The sequence below is a fragment of the Syngnathus typhle genome, linkage group LG3 (genome assembly GCF_033458585.1).
Source record: "Syngnathus typhle isolate RoL2023-S1 ecotype Sweden linkage group LG3, RoL_Styp_1.0, whole genome shotgun sequence".
NCBI classification, from domain to species: domain Eukaryota; kingdom Metazoa; phylum Chordata; class Actinopteri; order Syngnathiformes; family Syngnathidae; genus Syngnathus; species Syngnathus typhle.
In genome coordinates this window covers 20,041,131-20,057,672 of record NC_083740.1, presented here as the reverse complement: position 1 = coordinate 20,057,672, position 16,542 = coordinate 20,041,131, and the positions used below count along the sequence as shown (strand labels likewise).

The 16,542-nt window shown below is 40.5% G+C and overlaps 1 protein-coding gene across 2 annotated transcripts in view; it reads left to right on the top strand.

The window, feature by feature from the left end:
- The window catches only part of LOC133151487 (VPS10 domain-containing receptor SorCS1), a 214,455-nt gene that overhangs the window by 74,359 nt on the left and 123,554 nt on the right, over window positions 1-16,542 (top strand). For both annotated transcript variants that reach the window (XR_009713916.1, XM_061274566.1), the window contains exons 3-4: window positions 3,894-3,993; window positions 12,441-12,599. Coding sequence is in view for 1 of the 2 variants with exons in the window: in XM_061274566.1 (XP_061130550.1) it covers window positions 3,894-3,993; window positions 12,441-12,599 (259 nt within the window). In the remaining variant the exon portion in view is untranslated. The remainder of the gene's footprint in view (window positions 1-3,893; window positions 3,994-12,440; window positions 12,600-16,542) is intronic.

Sequence of the window (16,542 nt, the reverse complement as noted above, 5' to 3'; positions counted from 1 at the left end):
TGTTCAAACCAATTGCATTGTGCTTTATTTTTTTTGTTTTGATTACTACTTCTAAAAGAAACAATATCCAGATTACAGATAATCTGTATTGTTTGGCTCGGTGGGGCACTGGGTAGCACGTCCGCCTCGCAGTTAGGAGGGTGCGGGTTCAATTCCACCTCCGGCCTTCCCTGTGTGGAGTTTGCATGTTCTACCCCGGGCCCGCGTGGGTTTTCTCCGGGCACTCCGGTTTCCTCCCACATCCCAAAAACATGCTTGGTAGGCCGATTGAAGACTCCAAATTGTCCCTAGGTGTGATTGCGAGTGCGAATGGTTGTTTGTCTCCGTGTGCCCTGCGATCGGCTGGCAACTGGTTCAGGGTGTCCCCCGCCTACTGCCCGATGACGGCTGGGATAGGCTCCAGCACTCCCGCGACCCCCGTGGGGACTAAGCGGTTCAGAAAATGGATGGATGGATGTATTTTTTGTGGAGTACTATAGATACTATACTAATACCAATAACTATTCTGTAATGGCTTAATAGTCTTCAGTGGTCTTCTTTTTATTTAAGATTTCAGCTAGAGCAAGGACTGAGCTCAGTTTACACCGCAAGTGTATGAGCAATAGAATGTTTGTCTCTTTTTAAAATATACAGTAATTACATTTTCCTCTGAGATCCAAATCACATTACCGGATATCAATTTCATTAACTTCCATTTCACAAGATTATATCTGAGTCACAGTCCAACTTCACACATCTGTGAGCAGTAAATAAAGAGTCGCTTGCTAGGTGGATACCTATCAGTCGGGATCATTCTCCCTTAGAAACTATAATTTATTATTTATTGCATCTTTCATCATCTTGTAATCTGATGAGTTTGGACTGTTTTATTGGTCAACTGTGAAAGTCGCTGTGACACTGAAAATAAGTCATACCTTCAATGGTTCGTCTAAAGAAGCCTCTGAAGAGCAGATCAATAACCCGATGTCACTATCCCATGGACCAGAGGGTTGATGATTCTGGAGTCATGCGGAATAGTGCACCCTGAGGAAATTGAATCCTTACCATGGAACCCACAAACCAGGCAGTGATATATACAAAGGGACAGTAAATTCGCAAGCACGGCATGGATATTTCTCTTTTGCATTCAGGGGTCTCTCTAACAGTCCTTCAGTCTAATTTAAAACTAGAGTCAAACTCAATTGGAATGTTTATACAACTGACTCTTACTTTTGTAGTCAAGGAATAATAATAATAATTCATTTACCGTTTTTTTTCGTGTATAGTGCGCAATATTTTACTAATTTATTGTCCTAAAATCTGGGGTGCGTATTATACATGGGTACAAAGAAAAAAAAATTAATTTTTTTTTTTTTTTTTTTTTTTTTTTTTTAAATAAAGTCATGGTGCAACAAAACCAACAACAGGACTGACCGACAAAGTCGTGGAACAAAAAGACAGGGTGACATTACCAAAGACAGGAACAGAATGACAGTAACACATGCAATGATCCAACGGTGAGCGAGGGGCAGACAGGACTTAAATACAAAACACGTTACATCGATTGAGGTGACACAGGAAGAGCGGGGTGACACGAACAGAAACTATGACAACCTAGACACATAGCAAAACTGGGGACGAGACATGACAAATCTCCCCCGAAATAAAACTCACCTTTCTTCTTGTTTGTTGTCAATCGCGCATCGCATTCAGCCATCCTGCCCAACACACTTAGTAAAATTCATAATTGACGACACATCGTTTGATGCGATGGTGCAATCCTCGATGGTGTGTTATTGTCAAATATTGTTTGTTTTTTAATCTCCATCGCGGACCGGACGTCATACGGAGGCCGCCATTACAGATGCGCAGAACGGTTGCGCAAGACACGTCAGCTATATAAAGAGCGAGAGTTCAGTTCTCCACCTATTAGTTTCAATTCACAGTTTAATTAGCAGTTTCAATCAGCAAATAACAAAATGCGTATTACAGGTAATATTTTATTTCACAACACTTTGCCTTGTTCCTTTCGTCTCTGCTGTTCATTTCAAACACGCTCCATACGACCGCAATGCTCTTGTATCAGACGCTCGCTCGATCACCTGCTAGTTTGCCGTCTGTCACAATGTACCCTACACAAATCCGAAACATTTGTTGCGGCTCCGAGTCACGACGAGGGGCAAGTTTTGGTTTCCAAGGGTGTTTTTATTCCTCTTCAACGTCTCTCCCATACAGAGCCGCCGTGTGCGCACGGAGCGCGGTGGTGCGTTTAGGGGCAGTCGGAGAAATCAACGCCAACAAAAAAAATGACATCCAGCCTAGTTAAGACCATACCAAAGACTTTAAAAATGGGACCCATTGCCTCCCTGCGTGTGTGACGATCTTTGGGACTTAAAAAAAAAAAAAAAAAAATTAAATTTTTTTTTTAAATAAATTCATAAAAATTGGGTGCGTATTATACATGGGTACAAGCTTTTTTCCAGCATCAGCATGCCATTGTTAGGGGTGCGTACTATACATGGGGGCGCACTATACACGGAAAAAAACGGTAAATTATATAGCGCTCTTGTCAGGTCTAAATACCATCAGACATTTATTTACAAACTGGAAACAAAGAGGAGAAGACAACCAGTATTCTTTTGCTCGCGAGGAGAATTAGGTAGAGGGCCCAGTTCACAGTCCTCCACCAATTCTGCCCTGCCCTACCGTCATCTCCTCTTTTTATATTGGGTTGCCCTGGTTACAAGAGGCGTTGCTACACTAAAGGGAGGGGAGAGAGTGACTGTAGCAACGCTGTTCAGCTAGCTAATAATGTTGTGTGGTGCGAGGCCGCATGGCCTTGGCCGATCCGTGACCCCAGGAATGCAGAGTCTGTTCTTAGATGGTTGGCAGCCTCGTTCCCGGCTGCAATCTCCAAACCTGGATGCCGTGTCCCTCTTGTGCATACACTCCAGTAAACGTTAAGTAGATGTGAGATAACTTGCATGAAGTCTACTTAAACAAACATTGAGTAAATATGGGATAACTAAAAAACTGTCTTGGACAAAAACAATCAAAAGAGAAAGGACTTCTCTTGAACTAACAAAGAACAAAGAACAAAGATGTTCTTTCTGTTCCTAACTAGTGAGGGCCTCTCACAGATAAGACAAGGAAGGGAGTATAAGGACTCCCCAAGGCTAGCTGGCACATGTTGACCTGAGCGAAGATATGTGACCTCCGGTTTCAGGCCGACCAGCGCTTCAGCAAAACTAATTATTCTAACAGCTTTTCAATGACCCAAAGACGCTTTACAGGGAATAAAAAGGGTGGGGACGTACGGTTGGGGGTGTAGACAATACAATACTTGTATACCAAGGAATATACTATGATGGCTTGGATGGAGCTGGAGATGGATGGATGGATGGATGGATGGACAGATGGACGGACGGACGGACAGACGGATGGACGGAGAGACAGACACACATACTTACAGACAGACTTATTGTTCCGTTATAAATTTTTTTGACTCAAACCCATTTTGTTTTTTAGGTTTTCCTTTACTTTAGCGTAGAGGCCTTTATAGCTGAATGTGAGATAAAGAACACAAATGTCTGCATAAACCTCAATTCGTGCTCAAACTACATGCATGTATTTTTTTTTCCCCACTAGCGTTATTATTTCTCAGAATTTATGTAACATTAATTCAAATCTCAAATGCAGGGCACATTATGTATGTAATAATGAAACAGAGAAAGACAGTACTGTGGCCATTGTAACGTGAGCATTGCAATCCTGGGGGAGAGCCTGTTGATGTATTCAGCTCAATAGGGACTTAATTATATCAGTGCCTTAATCCATGTCAAACCCTACTATCACTTTTAATTGCAGCAAGTCATATTTCAAATGTTCACCAGACCTTTCTGATCAAATTTCAGGTCAACTGACTATGGAGCAACATACCAGAAACTGAATGACAAAGTTGGAGCAAAGACAATACTCAGTTATTTGTACGTGAGCCCAAACAACAAAAGAAAGGTAACACTGCACATTTATTACATACTTTGTTTAAATACTGTAACTAGATTTCACAATATCAAGCAATGCATTTTATTGTTATTTCTTGGCCAGCAACACAAGCGCCTTCAGAGAGTATGCTGGTGGCACCTCAGGATCTCAATAGTCCTAAAAATGCCAATCAAAAATCAGTTGTGCTCCTACCAATTGGGGTTTAAAAAAAATGTCACACTCAAGATTCAATGTTACATCATGAGTCACCGAGAACATGATCATTGCCCACCACCTACACAGGACCACTTGAACATGGATAGTGCGTTTAATGGCCTCTAAATGTTCCTGCTATCTTGTTTAATAACATTCAAGTATTGTATGTGGTCACCTTAGCTTATGAACTTTTAGTTTTAGTGTATAACAAAATAGTTGACACTTTAAGCAAATTGATGTACATACGGAATGGAAAACCGGACAAAGCATATGTTGGAAGAAAATTCTGAATTTGTTTGTATCTATAGGTTCCGGAGCTTAACCAGCAAAGGATTTCATCCAAGTAATAAGAAATGCATTATATTAATAGCTGTCACTTTGTCCAAATACTTTTAACCCCCTATGAATGTAAGTATTGTGAGCTTCATAAAATGTCTGTAACTTCTTGATTGTACAGTCAACATTTTTTTAATTAAAACCTTACCTCTTGTAAATATAATCAAAATTATTCCACTCCATCTCTAAATCCCATTTATATGCAAATTGTTCAGATAGGTTTCGATGAACCAACAGCAAAAATACACTCTAAACTCGAAATAGCTCCTCAAAACTTCCAACCCTGCATGTTCTCTGACCCTGAACGTGATACCATGTGACCGCTGCTGTTGGCAAACAAAAGTCTCTATTGAGCCAATGTAGTGCAAGTAAATTAGGTTTCTGTTGCTGCTGGGGATTGAGGGAGAAAAGTGCTGAAGGGCATTGGCAGATAGAGAAGACAGATAAGTAAAAGAAGAACAAGAGAATGAAGTAAGTCATTCAAGAAAATGGGGAGACAGCAAATACAGTAAAAAGGCAATTACTGAATATGCATTAAGAAAGTGAATCATGAGTAAAGTAGTAATACAGAGGTATGACCCAGGACTTCTGGGACAAAAGTCTAAAGGCAACATGGCAATTCAACAATTTGCATGCTCAGGAAGTACACGAAAAGGTGCATTGCTGGTAGGCCATTTACCCACGTGGCACAACTTCATAAATTCGTCTTCTATCTTCATAAAAGATACATGCCTTGTCTTTGGTAATCTTATTTTTTGCAATGCAATTTGAAATCATACCACTAACAGGAAATATGATTTCTAATTGTGGTTACCATATTTTCCAGACCATAAGCCGCTACTCTTTGCACAAGCTTTGAACCCTGGGGCTTATAGTCCAGTGCGGCTTATCTATGTATTTATCATGATTTTGATGATATTCTATAGTTTGTGAATATCCTCTTACATATGGAAATTTAAAATTAAAAAACTGTGGCTTATACTCCAGTGCGGCTTATATATGAACAAAACAGTATTTTCCCTGAATCTTAGATGGTTTGGCTGATACTTAAGTTTATAGTCCAGAAACTACGGTACTTTATTGATTAAAAAATGATTAAAATGACTTGCAAAGTCAACTGATTTAGTTATAAAAAAAACATAAACTGCAACAAATGATTGAAGTTGGGCCTTTTAGCCTCAGCTTCATTGAGTGTTTTCCCAAGTTTTAAATTCTCATTTTTACACTTACTCACTTTACACAATTTGCTTAGATATGTATATATTTTTTTGTATTGGGCCTCACGGTTCGGAAGATAAATGAATGAGTGAATTCAGTCTATGATTCTTTTCAAAGGAGTCTATATTCTTGCCAAACACCAAGGCAGCGGCACGTTAGTTCAGTAGATATGTCATCCTCATCCGCTCTTATGATCAAACGATAAGAAACATCATGTCAAGAATGACTGCACATTGATTTTTCAGTAAAAGGGGATCTCGATACAATAAATGACCTAAAACTATAAATCATAGAACAGCGCTTTCGATGCCACCTCTCTCTTTGATAGTCATCCAGTGAATAAGAAATGGAACTGCTCTTACAAGGGGATGCGTTTTTCATTATTACATCAAAAAATAAAAAGATTGATGATGAGGTGTACTGTGTGGACTGCTGTACATTTCCCTTGTTTGCCCATACTGATCATGCATCTCAGGTCAACAGGGGTGTGGTGGCCGTTGGGAATTTGGGGAGTTTCCCGACATGTCCACCCCAGCAGAAAGCCGACCCCAACTGGCAGATGACTGCAGAATAGAATTGTGCCGACTGATTACAATATTGTACTTGCCAATCAGATGTACAGTATCTCACCTGCCTGGAGCACCAAATAGCTTACATTCAGCCATCTATTGCGTAGGGTTCAAGACTGTGGAAAGGGAGGTACTCTAAAATGTATTCCTGTTCACCGACTTTGAAGGACATTATGAATAAAAATGTATTCTTGCATATCATTCATATTTAAAAACAGTGTGCAATGCAGTGGCAACACTGCACTGCACTACAGGAGGACATTTTCCACAAAAAAAACTTTACTTCATATTAATTTAAACCATCACTTATATCCTTCTTAATGCAGTCAGTTGGTCAGGGATTAACACCATGGTGCAGACCAAATCAATTGCCAAATAAACTCTTACGGTTCCAAACACACTAGTGAGATTTGCATGTGATGTGAAAGCCTCCACCCCCCCGTCCACTGCATCTGATTGGAGCTAGATGAGGTGTCTCGAGCATCTAATTAGGATGCCTCCCTGGTGAGGTATTCTGGCCATGTCCCACCGGAAGGAGACTCAGGGGACAACCCAAGACACACTGAAGGGACTATGTTTATCGGCTGGCCTGGCTGGGGAGAGGGAGGGTTCGGATTTCCTGTTGTAGCTGCTGCCTCCACTACCCGATCCCAGATAAGCGGTAGATAATGGAAATTGGAAATCTAAATTTCACAAAGATGTGAGGACGAGTGTGGATGGTTGTCCTGTGTGCCCTGCAATTGGCTGGCAACCAGGGTGGTTGTCTCCCGACTACCGCCCGCTAGGATAGGCTCCAACACGCCTGCGACCCTTCTGGGGACAAGCGATACTGATAATGGTTGGATGTACAATAATAATAAGAATAATTGTGTATTTCCAGACTCAATGGTCTAGATCAGACATGGGCAAACTAAGGCCCGCTAAACCTGAATAAATTGTATTATTATACATTGTTTTGGGTCATTTTCCCTTCAATGACTGCATTTCCCCAATAGATAGAGAAACGCGGCACACTCCGCGCTGTATTTCTATCAGTGCCGAATTTCGAGTGTGGGCTGTGACGTCAGCATTCTTGTAATTCACGCACTGAGCTTTCAGATACAGTTTTACGCCAAAGCCACCCACAAACGTTCCCCTGGAATCCCTCCATCAAAATGAGTGGCTCAGGGAAAAGAAAGGTTGACACTGAGTGCCGAGTGTTTATAAAAGAGTTGACAACAAAATATTTTTTCGTTGAAGTCCGATCAATGCCGTTATGTCTGATATGCCAAGAAACGGTTGCAATGAGTACAATATTATCCGTCACTTTGCTACGAAGCATGCTAACAATGCTAGGAGTCAACACATGAACGAGCGGCTACAGTGGAGCGGTTGACAGCTAATTTGAAGACTCAGCAAAACTTTTTTCACCGACAAACTGCGGATCAAAAGTCAAGTACAGGGGCAAGTTTATGATGGACCATCTATTTTCGACTAATCTTAACTTTTAAAGTTTTTAAGGCCGACTTTAAGGAAGCGTTTCCCATTTCCTCACCTCTGTCACCAGGTGTTTGTGAGTTAACGCTCTGCTCTGATTTTCAGTAAATCTGTCACCGTGTTGCCTTTTTGATTTCTTTATTAGTAATTTCTATATTACCTTAATTTTCGGACTATAAATCGCTCCGGAGTATAAATCGCACCAGCCATAAAATGCCCAAAAATGTGAAAAAAAACATATAAGTCGCTCCGGAGTATAAGTCGCATTTTGGGGGGCAATTTATTCGACAAAATCCAAATGTTCAAGATAAAGATATCAAAGCATGTGAAGTGATCAACTATACTAAAAATAACGTAAGGTGGTCAACTATACTTGTAAGTAAGTGATGTGTTAATGATCAAGTAAAAATTTGTAAAAAAAAAACATATATAAGTCGCTCCTGAATATAAGTCGCCCCCCCCCACCCAAACTTCTATTCTTTCACTGATTTTTCAAGATGATTTATTTGGTCAGAATGTTTGCCGTTTGATGTGATTTCACCTCATTAGATAAACATCTTTCATAAGTCAGACCTACAGGCGCTGAAGTCATGGAAACTGTTATTCATAATAACAGTGTCTTATTTAATGAGAATCACTGATAGTAGTTTTTCGGTGAAATATTTTTTTTAATGCTGTTAATAAATTAATTTGTTTCCTAAAACAACCCATGCATAATGCGCACCCCAGATTTTAGGACAATAAATTAGTTACATTTTGCGCATTATGCATGGAAAAACATGGTACATGAGGAACGGCTCCAGATTATGTCTCTCTCTCTCCCGGGGCTAAAAGGGGGCTTGACCGATACACAAGGGGGCTCATAAAGTAATTCATAAACCCAGCTCGCCCGGCCGTGCCTTCCTTTCTTCTGGCGAACGTTCGATCGCTGGGCATCAACGTGCCTGCTGAGATCTACAAACCGGACAGTGCGTAACTGCTGTGCATCTGGAGCGGCAAGCGTGCTATCGGGCGGACCGGGCCATTGTACGAGGGGGAACATTGCGAGGAGGTGGAATGCGCATCTACATCCGTGACGAATGGTGCTGGGACTCTGTAGTGGGATGCAAGCACTGCTCGCCTCTGGCGAAGTTTGTGATCTCCAGGCTTTTGGGGTCCTGAACTCTCTCCCCCGTTGTTTACTTGTATGTTACTCGTGTACTGTGTCTCGTCACCGTGGGATGGAGGAAACGTAATTTCGATTTCTTTGTGTGTCTTGGCATGAAGGAATTGACAATAAAGCTGACTCTAACTCTGATTTTATAATATCAAACAAAATGCTGGAGCGGCTTAACTGAGACTAAACAGGTTTTGTTGGGGCTATCAAACCAGTGTAGCACTATCCCTGCATTACATACAAGTGTGTTCAAAATGAGAAAGGAAGCCAATTAAAGGGAAAGGCAGGAACTAAGTCTGTCAGGTCTGTTAGGGGTCTGGGTGAGCTAAAATGTCAAGTCAGTGTTCCATGAGCCCTGACAGTAAATGCCTCACATCAAAAGAGCTGCGTTTGTTTCATCCACTGGATCAAACATCTGGTAGCACCTCACCGATGCAGCAGAAATAAACCAAGTCATAATTCTGATGAGTGTGTCAACTGCTTTTGCTTTCATGTGCTAGATTTACAGGCACACAGAATGGCAGAGTTACCTTGTGTTAAATGAATATTCAGTGCAGCAAGTAGCCATACTCTTATTTATGATATGCTGTCAATTAATAAAGAAGAAAGTAAGAAACAAAAACTTTGAGGAAGTTTGTTCCACATGACTACACAGATGCCCATCCTCTAATACAGGAGTACAGGTAGCCAATTACTAATTCTGCAACTTTCTTCATTTTATGTATTACTAACATTTAATATGATTCAATTTCATATATATGTTAAATTTCATGGAATTATTGTTGTTTTATTTTAGTTTTCTTTGTGTAAATACATCCATTTTCCTGACCACTTATCCTCATGAGGGTCGCAGGCGTGATTCAGTTTTATATGTATTAATGAATTTTATGGAATTATTGTTGTTTTATTTGAGTTTTCTTTGTGTGAATACATCAATTTTCTTAACCACTTATCCTCATGAAGGTCACAGGCGTGCTGGAGCTGTCGACGGACAGTTGGCGGGAGACAGTCAATTGCGAGTCGGGCACACACGCACACGCGCACATACACACACCTACAGGCAATTTGGAATGCTCAATCAGCCTATCATTAGGGATGGGCGGATCGATACCAAAATATCGATATATCGATCCAGGCTGCTTATTTTTGAGTATCGATCTCCCTAGCTAAAATATCGATACTAACAATTATTTAATTATATTTTTCCTCATTTTTTTCTGCTCCAATTTGACGACTTGCACTCATGCTAGCACTACTTTTCCTTCCGTCTGCTGCACCGGCGTGTCCTGCTCTGCTCTGCTCCCGCCCCCTTTTCTCACAAGCCAAGCCCTCCTCCTCCGCCCCCCGTTCCAATCCAAACAAACACAAACAAGCATGGCCACGGCGGCGGCCCAGTCCGAACGCAAGAGAAGTCTGGTTTGGGGATATTATATTTTACTTAATAACAACGAGGCAAAATGTGAAATATGTCACAAAACAATTAAATATTGTGGCAACACCACAAACTTGACAAAACATTTAAGCAAAATTCACCCCACGGTTCATGAAGAGCTGCAGTTGAAACGTGCCGCAGACACTAAGGCAGCGACGGAAAACCCTGCAGCCACACCGAGGCTAAGGTACCAAAGTACCTTAGAGTTTCAGAAAGGCAAGACATATCCAGGTATCAGGTGCTAACCAAAAATCGTAAGCATTTGTGGTTGATGTGCTATTTGAAGCAATAATTACTACGCTTTAGTCAGTCATTTATAAATAAAGTTTTCCCCTTTTCAAGTTGTGGTCGAACGCCATACGTTTTATTTGTAACTCCACTTCCTATAAACAACACTAAAGTATTACAATATTAAATGTAAGTATCCAGTGGCTTTACAAATTGATAGTTTTGCTGCTCATGACGATTAAGCCCTGCATCTCTGTTGGTACCAACAACAGAGAGAGAGAGAGAAAAAAGTAAAGAATAGCTCCTTTTTATTAAAGTTATACTATTAATATGCATCTTCCACTAATGCACTAATGTCTAAAAAGGTTAATAATACATGTACATGACGTAATACTTTTTTCTACAAAATTCAATAGATGACTCTCCAAGAGCAAGAATGCCACTGCATTTAAATTGTTTTTTTGGCGGGAAATTACACTTCCGGTATCGATATCGGATCGAATATCGGGTATTTTGGGTAGGAAATACTTGGTATCGGATCGATTCCAAAATCATTGGTATCGCCCATCCCTACCTATCATGCAGGTTTTTAGAATGTGGGGGAAAACGGAAACCCACGCAAGCATGGAGAAAACATGTAAATCTACCACCCACCACCTGTGAGGCGGACGTGCTAACCAGTGCACCACCGTGCCGCCCTGCCACTTGCTTTTATAAACAAGGGTAATCATAGAACGACATCTACCAAGACAAACTGTTAGGAGGTGTATTGTTTTTTACAAAAAACACTGTGATGTATAATTGTGTATTCAAGTAATATAACAAAAAATACGGTCTAATCAAAATAAGTATAACCAAAATGAATGTACAACTACAGTATGCACTTTGTGTTTTAATTCTACAAATGCCTGATTAAAGGGAGGCTGCAATGCCAGCAGAACAGGTGCACGAAGTAGAGTGACCAGACGTCCTCTTTTCCCCGGACATGTCCTACTTTCCAGCCCCAAAAATCTGCCTGAGGAAATTTCCAAAACTGTCCGGGATTTTTTTCGACTGCCTCACATGTACAGTACATTGTCAATAGAATTGCCACTTCGTTCCATTTCACTCTATTCCAGGTTTCTCTGTAATCGTTTGCAAATAAGTCACGCCCTTCTCCTCAAATCTAGCCACCTTGCTGATTGTGTGTGTGCGTGTCTGTGTGTGTTTGTGTGTGTACATGAGGAGGAAGTAGGCGAGTGCTTGCCAGCGAGTGGAGACTGAAACGCCAAAATGTGGGTCGTGATGCATATGAAGCTGAGTGCCGAACGTGTAAAGCAGGATCCCTCCCTACCCCGCCCGCTTCCTCCCAATTAAAATAAAAATAAAAATTGTCTTACGATCCAAGACACGCTGGAGAGACTATGTCCAGTAGATAACCAGTAGAAAGTGAGTAGATGGTTGAATGGATGGCTGGTTGGATGGTTGAATGGATGAGTTGGGTGGATAGATAGGTGTATGGGTGGGTGGATGTATGTATGTATGTACGTATGTATGTACTATGTACGTATGTCCATGCTAAAGTTGCTGAGCCACAACCCAACTACGGATAATCAGTAGAAAGTGGGGCTGGGTGGGTGGATGGATGGATGGATGGATGGATGGATGGATGGATGGATGGATGGATGGATGGATGGATGGATGGATGGATGGATGGATGGATGGATGGATGGATGGATGGATGGATGGATGGATGGATGGATGGATGGATGGATACCTTCAATTTTTGTTTTACATATCTTATTCTTTCCAAAGATTATGCTGTTAACTTTCAATTTTTGTTTTACGTATCTTATTCTTTCCAAAGATTATGCTCTTAACGGACACCGAAGTGGAGAACAGTATTCTGATCAGTTCTGATGAAGGTGCAACATACCAAAAGTATCGACTGAACTTCTACATCCTCAGCTTACTTTTCCATCCCGAGCAAGAGGACTGGATTCTGGCTTACAGTCATGAACAAAAGGTAAGGGAATTGGTTTAGGCTTCTTTCACATTCTCAACAAGAAGAAAAAGGCTTCAGGTTTTGTTCCTCATACTCAGTTGGACAAATGTTGTTTCGTTCTATAAAACAGTGCTAATTAGTATTAGTTAGCGACCACTATCATTGGTGAACTTCTATTAAAACCAGGCTCATTAATCTAAGGGCCATACTAAAATCTTTGAGGTTACCTTTAACCTAATTAATGTTACCACGGTGTATTCACATCTAAAAACACATAGTTCATCATTAGGGGTGTAACGATTCATCGATACACATCGATTAATCGATATAATGCTCTACGATTTATTGGCATCGATACTAAACGTAAACATCGATTTATATCGCCGTGTTTGACCTCGGACATTAGACGCGACTTTATTTTGAAATCCAGCTCATTGTTGCTTGCTTCCTCTTTCCGGGAGCAGTGCGCGGCGTTGTGTTGTGAGCAGAGCAGGAACGTGAAAGGGGAGTCGACAACTAGTACGCGGCTCCTGGGCTGGTGCTATGGCTAGTGTCCAAAAAGACGAGGAAATTTGCTCCCCTTTAGGCTTCAAGTCATTCGTTTGGAAGCACTTTGGATTCCAAAGAAAAGATGGCTCAACGGACAAGACACGTGCAGTTTGTAAATCCTGCCATGCGGTGATCAAATATTCAGGGAGCACAAATCTCGCCGCACATTTAAAGAAAAAACACGACATCAAAGTTCAGTGTTAAAATAAGCACTTTGTATACTACAATACTCTTGTAATTTCCTAAATAAAGAGTTTGCAGTACCTTGTTGATTTTGCGTATGAATTGTTATAAATCAGGATATTGTTCTATATTTTTTATTTTAAAAAATATATATATTGATCGTAGAGCACTATATCGTGATATATCGTGAATGAATCGCAGCAGGCTTTAAGATATCGGCAAATATCGTATCGTAGTTCTTTGTATGGATATGATATCGTATCGTGACAAAACCCGCGATTTACACCCCTATTCATCACTGATGGAAAACAGCCACAAATTGTTATTAAGTTGCTATAGTTAAAATATTCACTCCTATTTCGCCAGGTCACCCAAAAACTGCTTCCCTTTCATTGTCCTCACCCTTTTTTTTAGCAGTGATGGTGCATTTGTTGATTGGAGGACCCTCTCAGATAGTTAGGTTGTAAAATTGTCACTCTTTTGTTTACTCAATATCATGCTCTCTGTCAAGTTGCTGTCACTTGCTTTACCACCCAGTTATTCTTTCCACAAAAATAATTAGCAAAAGTGATTTCCGACCCGCCCAGCCTCTCAGCCTTCTTGCTTGATACAGCTTTGCATTCCTGTAATGACATCACGTAAGCTACACAAATGGATAAAAGTATTGCTTTGTTTAAGAAATACAAACCAACATTGAAATAATTTAAAACTAAGAGAAGTAAAATGCTGTTAGGGTGGTGCTCACTCTAACTTATTTTGCAAGAACCACACAGGAGTCGAGCAAGTCATTTTAGACACCTGCAGGCGGAGAGTTCACTCGTCGCTGTGCTTACAGCGATGGTCGAATGAAGTCTGACTCAGGCCTCGTCAGGTGCTTATTTATTGAGAGAAACAGAGTGGGGTTGAAAGTGGGGGTGTGGGAACACACAGGATAAGGTGAAGACGGTCCCCTGCTGATCAAAGCATAGCAGGGGACCTTTTACGACGTTCTGTAAACAAAGCAACTTTGATTGCTTCCTCTGCAGCTAGTCAATAAGTTGAAAAGATCTTAGCACTTTGGTCTACTACTTTTGTTAAGACAGGACAAGCTAGTTAAATTATTACAGGTTACATTCCAACATAATCATACGATGAAGATATTCTGCAAACCCTAACAAATGCTAAATACTAATTGCTACTAAGTTTCAGAGACGTGCACACTTCACACTTTACATTTTTTTACAGAGCCGTGTAGCCGACATTCTGTTGTATTCTTTTCTTTTGAAAAATATAAGAAAATGTTAAATTAGGGTACTTTTATCTAATTTAAAATAAAGCAAGAAAAAAAAAATTAAAAAGCATTGATAACTAAAGCATCTAAAGTTTAGAAAGTTTTCAAAAAATGGTTAGTGAATAAAGGGCATTCTATTCCAAAATAAAATGGGGAGGCACCCACAAATTAATAGTTGTATACACATTATGCATAGGTGCTCATGCTTTCAAAGGGAAAATTATACGAATTGTGCAATTAAGGACCACATTAAAACTGTAAGCTGCAAAGTAAACCGATTGGTACATGATTGTTCATAGAATATCACAACTTTAGTTTAAAAAAAATCAAGTGTTTTGCTGTAAGAAAGTTGTTGATCTGAGCAGACTATGTACCATTTTCAATCAACAAACTTGGTTTATCCAAAGAACTGTAATCCATATTAACCAGCAACACCTTCAACTTCATCCATTTTCTGAACTGCTTCTCTTCACAAGGGTCGCAGGCATGCTGGAGGCTTTCCCAGTTGACTTTGGGTAGTCGGCGGGGGGCACCCTGAATTGATTGCCAGCCAATTGGGTGGCGCACAGTAACGAATTTGCACTCACACCTATGGGCAATTTGGAGTACTCCATCGGCCTACCATGCATGTTTTCTGAACGCGGGAGGAAACCGGCGAATCCAGAGGAAACCCACGCAGGCACAGGGAGAAAATGCAAACTCCAAACAGAAAGGCTGGAGCGGTAATTGAACCCACAACCTCTGCACTGTGGACCGAATAACCAGTCAACCACTGCACAGCACCCTTCACACTATTTTTGGTGGGAAGAGGGGTTGTACATCAAATTCTCTAACGCGTTAGAGCAAATCTGTTGAAATTAGTTATTGAAAGCAAATGAGCCATTTTAGACAACTTGATTTACAAACAATTTTCGAAGTACTTTCACAACAAGTGATGGCTCTACGATCTGGTGGAAAGCTTAGTTTGCTTGACTTTCTTGCCTGACTTTAGCAAGGAGTGATCAATCCCAGGGCATATATGTATAGACAATCATCTTCGACTGATTCACACCGATAAACAACATAGAGTATTCAAATTGTCTAACACAGGGGTGGGCAATTAATTTTTACAAGGGGCCACATGAAAAACCTGAGTCGTGTCAGAGGGCCATACCAACGATAACTTAAACCTGCTCAATTTTCTTCCACTGTAAAATGCACTAAATTATTTATTTTAAATAGCTGGTACTGGTAATTAGAAGATTACAATTATTCTGTTTATATTTATATTAAGCTATGTGAAATTGTGCTGTATAGGTCAAATTTAAAAAAAGTATTAATCAGTACGATTTATTCTTAACTTCTTTAACTTTTCCTCAAACTGTGAATTATAACACATTTATAGAAACACATCAATACAACAAAAAATGTTTTAATGTTTCTTTATCTGTAATCTTTATGAGATAGATTTCTGTATTTTTCCTCATGCTTGGTTGTGTAGTGGCGACTCAAATTATATTTCAAATTATATAAATCAGGCACACGGCTTTACCTTTCATTTCTGTAAAGAAATACTTGGCAGTCCATGTCTTGTTGAAAACACGGCACTCCTTGTCAACTTTTCTTTTCTTAGCGTCAGCACACATTTTGAGGGCAGCATTACTTCGCGCTGTTCAGCTTCACACACAGCTCACATTTATTTATTTAGCGAATGCAAAGTCCCTAAGCCAAGCAGTTGTCTCCTGGTCTGCTGTATGGAGGGTGACTAACCGTCCTTTAAGTCTGAAGAGAACAAACTTCTATGATGTGTTTCATGGTTTGCTCCTCTCCACAAGCACACAGTGGGGTGGGATTACTGCCCCATTTGTGAAGGCTGGCAAAACAGGGGCCATGTCCAGTCCTGAAACGATTGAGTGTGGACCACTTTTATCTTGTGAGGTTAGTGCCAGGGACCTGTTGGTTGGAGTCTGGCACCAAGTGTTT